We start from the raw sequence: 7,549 nt of genomic DNA, 5'->3' as shown, positions 1-7,549 counted from the left end.
ATGACCGTGACATGCAGAACACATTAACGAAAACGAAAATCGCCAAAATTAAAAAATAAAAAAGTTACAGCCATTTTCCCTCAGTGTCTAATTCCAATGTCCACCAAGATGTTTTATATGACACATTCTACCAGTATCCCACGTTTGAAAGTGTTTCGTTAAGAAAACAAGTGTTGGCCGTCAAACCATATAGATCCCAGTTGCGTACTGGGGTCGATCTAATCGACTACTCCTTCCCTCAAACTTTCAGGCCTTGTGCCCAGATTAGAAAAGAATATTTTTTCATGAGGCGGTTGACTTTCAAATGAGAACATAATTGTGTTTACACCGCCTACTGCTGAGACTATTGTCTGACGTTGTTGACATTCATAAGGTAAATGCTTTGTTATGATTATCTACTTTAAATCTGTTGTGTTTTTCACATGATATTTAATATATTTACACTTACAAGTAAATATGGATATGTTTTACGAATTATTTTACTTTATGGATTCAGAAAATTTTTTCGAAGAAATTATTCAAGTGTACATAACTTTATGTTGTGTGTTAAGCTATTTTGACTCGCTACTTCAGAGGACAATTTAAATCTCAGGACAAAATTAATTATAAGATTTATTAGTATTCTTCTTCAAAATTACTTGCTCACTTTACCTTTGAATATATCCATATTAAACAATTTCATATTTTCAAATTTACATTGGTCATTAGTTATAAGAAGAGTAATTAATAATATGCAAGTAAACATTTTCATTTATAACTTACTTAAAATAGGGTATCCCGTAAATGACAAATTACAAAATAGAAAAAGTTTTCGAAACTGAAAATAAACGGTCTGATTGTTTTGCACATGTACTGTTTCACGTGCGCATGCATATGTACACATATGTGTGCATTTATACTTGAAAACATGCATCTTTCTAAAGGTATTCAAATTGTGACCATGACCACGGTTGGAACGCTTTAAAATTGTTCCAACTGTGACCATTCCATCTTTTGAAAATGTTCCAAGTGTGACCATCTCTATTTTTGTTTTTTGTTGTTTTTTTTGTCACCCTAATCGCCCTTATCTCGCACCTTATGTTTTTAAAAGATACATTGGATTATGTAATCTAGGACATGCTGCCTGAAAAATATGGGAAGGTCACGAGTAGAATATTGTTGATGATTGGTCTACCAGAACTAACCTGAAACTAAACAACTAGTGATAGATTTGTGTATGCGTGTGTGCACGTCCTCTAGCATGCTAGAAATTACAGCTACAGTTCCTAATCAATCCATGAATTACCATCAAAATATTGAAAAACAAACATTGATACTCAACAGAATATATTTCAGCATTGTTGAAATATATATTGTTGTTTAACCCCAGATCAGCTTCGATCAGTCCTATGATCGACGACATTCCAACTACAACCATTATGACTGCTAATGATCTTCCTATGATAGAAAACCTTCCAACCCATTGTTTAAAAAATATTTTGGGAGTGGTGTATCTAAGATTATCCAAAGTGTCTTTAAGAAAAAAATCTAAGTAGAGTGTTACATGGTCATGTTTGTAATGTAGGATGGTCGCGATTGAAACACCCTTGGAATAATTTTGAAAGCCTGAATGGTCACTTATGGAATGCACTTTTGGAATCCACAAATAAAAACAAACAAAGATAGATTTGTTTGTTTTTATTTGCTGATTCTGGAGGAAGAAGCTGAGCTTCATGACATTGCAGGCCTTCTAATTCTGGTGAAATGTAAGGCATCAATGTTGTGTTTAAACTGTTGCAGGTATATTACTTGCAGAAAAGAGATCCCAGAGACATAATGCTCTGAGGAAGAAAGAGTGGGCATATAAGTTAGTGCAAGGCCAGTGGAATGAGGATGGTTTGGACACAACAAAGACAACGAAGTAGAGAGATTAGTGGTTAGGGAGTGCCTATGTGGTAGAGGTACAAGTTCAGCCAGCTGTGAGGAATATGTCTGTGAGTGATTTAATGCCAATTAGTTGGGTGACCCTGCAACAGTAGATGTTAGATCAGTACTCTATTTTAAAGCTTTGCTTGAGCCTTATAGAGTATCAATAGCTATTGGGCACTGAAATATCCTCTGGCCCTAAATAGAAAGGCCAGTCTTTAGGATGTAGTGTTAGGTACATTAAAGTTGTACTTCCGTCAGGAGAGGTCCTTAGTGATAAGGAAGCTTAGCATTCAGAGTGAAGTGAGAGCTGTAGCTGAGTGTCATTCATGTTCAAGGAGGGAAAGTGTAATGATGTTTTCTTGATATGGGTAATGCTTGAAATGTTTTGCAGTTAAAAGGCAAAATTGGAATGGTCAAGCAGGAGAATACTCTCAAAATCTCATGGAATCAGTGCAGATTTAGCATGTGACTGATGCATGATTGGAGAAGGTTAGGAAAGAATGAAAGTCATATCTAAGCATAAGAGCGGGTACTGTTGAACATGGTAGCAAGTACACTATGGAATGCAATGGGTTGCTGCACAATATGTCTGTTGAAATTACTAGCCATGATGTTAAAGTCGTTGTCTTTGATCATCAAGGTAATATACAAAAGGACTTCACAAAATCGATCCTTCTGTTCATGTCAGTCTCTGCATATGCATATGTACAGATAAATATCATTGTTGCTTTATCCAAGATTGGTCTCAGATTCAACTATCCTCTCACACTCTGACTACCTCAATCACTATCTCCACGTTTCTCTGTCAAAAGTATATCCACACCTTCCCACACCATCACTATTGCCTACTCTGAAGAATTTATGTTTTTCTTTCCTTGTGAGAAGTCTGGCTGAAGCTCTCCTCCATTTTTACCTCTTATATGCAGTTAATGTCTACTTATATTGACATTTCAACAATCTCACCAGACCTACCTCATTGTTCCAATACCAAGTATGGTTGATCTGAAGTTGTAGACTTGACTGAGTAGATAGTTGGGAAGCAATTTTCAGCATCTGAGAAAAAAAGTCTGTGTGAATGTTTGCTTGCAAGAAGTACATACATGCATATATGGGTAAAAATATTTGCATATATGGTGCAAATAACATGAAATATGTATACAAACGAGTTAAATACGTTAACAAAAAGGAAAAAATGGAAAACAGGACAAATAAACACAGAGAAAGGACCTTTCATCAGTTGTCGGCTGTCTATCTACTCCTCATTCAAAATGGGGAGTAGACAGACAGCCAACAACTGATGAAGGATCTTTTCTCTGTGTTTACTTGTCTTGTTTTTCATTTTTTTCTCGTTGTTTATGTATTTCATGTTATTTGTATTGTTGGTGATGTCCTGTACCCATATATATATATATATATATATATATATATATATATATATATATATATATATATATATATATATATATATATATATATATATACACACACACACATACATATATATATATATAATCTATTATTTGTTAATTGAATGCGATGCATCCATTTCCAAGTAAGTATATATATATGCGCACAAATGGACACCTCACACTATCTCCTCCTCATATTGTATCCCTTCCGCCCATCAACTCTCACTACAGCTATTCCGGGATACCATGTTATTTTACATGCTACCACTACCATTTCACTAAACAGCCATACTTCAGCCATTATTATTGTTCTCTCCACTCACATGCTTCATTGATTCACCACCCACCTACCCTCAACACATTGAGCCAAATTATCTCTCGTCATACACTATACTTGCGTCTCTTTCTCTCTGCTGCTCCTTGCTGCCTATCCAACCACATCATCTCCCTTTCTTGTCCTCCCTCCCATCATTACTAGCTTGTTGCTCTCCCCTCCCTTCTCATTCTCTCTTCTGCAGCCCTCTAACTTCCCAACTCATTAACTCATTGGTCATCCACCCTTCAACTCTACCCAGTTTTGTAGTTGCAATCTGCCTCTGTATCCCTTGTCTCCTGCTTCCCATACAATCTTGCAACCCTACCCACTTCTCATCTCATGCCTTCAGAGGCCACCTGTACACTTCATCTCCACTATTTATCTCATCACAAATCCTGCAGAACATTCTCTTCCTCTTTTCCAAATGTGAGTAGCCTCCTTGACAAGGACATGCTCTGTCTTCTCCCACTTCTCATACTTTAATTCCTTGTCCCCTATCATAAAACCACTATACCCTTCCCTTTCCCTTAAGGTTTCTAGTTTTGCAAGCTGCATGGCAACCTGACTAGTGTTGGGAGCAAGGAAAAATACTCAGTAGTTACCCTTAAGAAGGGCATCCAACCATAGAAACCATGCTATAGCAGATACTGGAACACAATGCAGATTTTGGTCACATTGGATCCTGTCAAACCATTCAACCCATGCCAGCATGAAACATGAAGTTGTGATAGTGATGATGATTTCAGTGTCCATAAATAATTCTGAAACCTTCCATCTCTTATTTATGTATTTATAGAAGCTGTGACAAAATGGAAACATTTTAATTTAGTGAGACATCCAAACTGAAGTGGTAATGTTACAGTCTCAGTTTCATCAGTAACAGCTAGTAGAAACTTCCCCAAGACACCTGATGAAGGCTGGAGGGTATATCAGCTGAAATGTTGTGTTAACAACAAACAAGATGAGGACAAATATCCATCAGATGTAAATAATGGAAATAATTGACACTGTAAAGTAGTTGATATTAGGATGAGCACCCAGCCAAAGAGGCCATGCCAAAGCAGATGCAGAAGCTCAACACAGCCCTACAGTGTCAGATCCTGTTGATCTAATCTATCCATTTTAACATGAAAGATGGATATTGAATGATGATAGCTCTCATGTCTATTTTTATTCAGGCAAAATCATGAGAGGACTTTGGGGATAAGCTGGACTCTGACTTTAGGTTGACCAATAAAGTATTCTGGCAGAGAATCCGTTGACTTTGTAACAAAAAACTCTTTACCTCATCATCATCATCACCATTTAACATCTGTTGTCTGTGCTGGCATGGGTTGGTTGGTTTGACTGGGCTGGCACACTGGAAGGCTGCACCAGAGCCCAGTCTGATTTGGCATGGTTTTCTATGGCTGGATGCTCTTCCTAATGCTGACCACTCTAAGAGATCACAGCTCCAGTAGTATGCACATCTAGGGGTAGGCCAAGAATGAGATGGTTGAATTTTATCCATAGTCGCAGTTGGTCATGCTAGGGAACTCATTGGAAAAGTCTAATGATGGTTGCTTCTGATAGGGCTCTATGGAGGAGGTGTGTGAAGACTCTACCTCCATGACCTTCCCATGAATAGTGGACAGAGAAGATGGATTGATAACTTTTAAATTGATTAAATTGTTGTGTTTAAATTGATTAAATTGTTGTGATAAATTGATTAAATTGTTGTGATAATTTCACACATTATCTTTTAATCAATTTTAATATATATATATATATAAACTGGCACTACATTGGTTATGAAAACAAAGGTTCCAGTTGATCTGATCAACAGCACAGCCTGCTTTTGAAATTAACCTGCAGGTGGCTGAGCACTCCACAGACACATGTACCATTAATGTAGTTCTCATGACACTGAGTGTGACAAAGTTGGCCCTTTGAAAAACACATTCTGTTCATTTTTGCCAGATGAGTGGACTGGAGCAACGTGAAATAAAGTATCTTGCTCAAGGACACAATGCATCACTGGGAATTGAAATCACAACCTTACGATCATGAGCTAAATACCCTAACCACTAAGCCACATGCACACACACATTGCCAGCTGCTATACCTGTGTGGCACCACCAGAAGATGTAAAGGAATTAACAGTTTTATAATAAAGCAATTGTTATGATAACAGTCATATCCACAAACCTTTCCTTTACTATATATTTAACCAGATTAGCCTCTTGTCGCAAGCATATGCAGCAACTAGTTCTATCATACAGTATTCATCATTTCTGATTTTTGCTAAAGATATCCAACATTTTGGATTTTGAAACAGTAATTTTTCTCCAACTTATTCCTTCCTTTATCCAATAACTCTTCTTGCAAACAACATAAGACTTGACAAACTGCTACTGTCAGACATTATTTTTCTTTATGTATACCACTTATAAAAACGTTTTATTTTCTTAATATTTATATAAAAAATATTTTGTGTACTTTCAGAAATATAACCAAAATTACTATATGGCATTCATTCACAACTCATTCAATCACATACTAAATAGATTTGGACTCTTTTATTCTAAACTACATTTTAATATTGCATTTTGCTGTCAACAAACTTCTTACTTTAAAAGAAATTTAAACTGTTCGTCTTCTGCTCTTGTTAGAAATTCATTATTATCAAAATATTACTATATCAAGTATAATTACCATAACTTTAAATTATCTCATTATGGAACTAATATTATTTGTACAATGTTTATTACACCAATATCATCTAAGTCATATCAATTTCCTGAAATTAAAGAAGACGAGCTAGAAGAGAGTTTTGCACGAGGTACCGGACCAGGTGGACAATCAGTTAATAAAACAGCAAACTGTTGTGTTCTTAAACATATACCTACTGGTATAGTTGTCAAGGTAAATGATTTAATTGTTTGATTTTTAATCCATCCACTTATACTAATCCTTTCCTTTGCTACATTTATCAACATTTTCCCAGACCAGGAAACCTAACTCTTCAGAACTTGAAAACTGTTTTACTAATTACTATTTGTTACTGAGAAACTCACCAATTATTTCACTGTAGAATGAGGTTAATTAAATAATAGTCTACCTTAACCTGAGACTATTATATACATATACATAAGCACGCACGCGCACACACACACACACACACACACACACACACACACACACACACACACACACACACACACACACACACACACACACACACACACACACACACACACACACACACAAAAGTATCATCATTGTTGTCATTGTCATCTCAGCTGCATCATCATTGTTACATCTGGTTTTCTATGCAGGCATGGATAGGACAAAACATCTTAGTAGTATTTTGTTGTCAGATACTCTTCCAGATGTTTACTTGTTTCCCAGTTAGGTACTTAATTCTACAGGTCTTCACATATTCATCTTCTGGACTGCAAGATATATTGTTTACACTTGACATACTCACTGTTGCCCAAACAATGGGCAAATATATACAGACACACAAGTACACATGCACGCACACACACACACACACACACACACACACACACACACACACACACACACACACACACACACACACACACACACACACACACACACACACAATGGGCTTCTGTACAGTTTCCATCAATCAAATGCCTAGTTTCATTTGTAAGGCATTAGTTGGCCTGCGGCTATGGTTGAATGCACTTGCTACAGGTACTAGTCTATGGGATGGAACACAAAACTGCATGGTTGTGAAACATACATTTTAACTATACAGCACAGCTATGCCTGCACCTCCTGTATATGTGGTGTGGCTATGTGGTAAGAAGTTTGCTTCCCAATCTCATAGTTTCAGGTTCAGTCCCACAGCATGGGACTATCTATATATATATATATATATATATATATATATATATATATATAT

General features: G+C 36.4%; 1 protein-coding gene across 1 annotated transcript in view; it reads left to right on the top strand.

Moving 5' to 3' along the window:
- Positions 1-89: 89 nt before the first annotated feature.
- LOC106882168 (uncharacterized) overlaps positions 90-7,549 on the top strand; it is a 76,250-nt gene continuing 68,790 nt past the window's right edge. Inside the window, exons 1-2 of the mRNA XM_014932750.2 lie at positions 90-373; positions 6,118-6,537. Coding sequence (XP_014788236.1) covers positions 6,139-6,537 — 399 coding nt within the window. The 5' untranslated portion in view covers positions 90-373; positions 6,118-6,138. The remainder of the gene's footprint in view (positions 374-6,117; positions 6,538-7,549) is intronic.

Source organism: Octopus bimaculoides, chromosome 16, assembly GCF_001194135.2.
Source record: "Octopus bimaculoides isolate UCB-OBI-ISO-001 chromosome 16, ASM119413v2, whole genome shotgun sequence".
In the NCBI taxonomy this organism is placed as follows: Eukaryota; Metazoa; Mollusca; class Cephalopoda; order Octopoda; family Octopodidae; genus Octopus; species Octopus bimaculoides.
The sequence above is the reverse complement of the archived record's forward strand: the minus strand, read 5'-3'. Positions and strand labels throughout refer to the sequence as shown.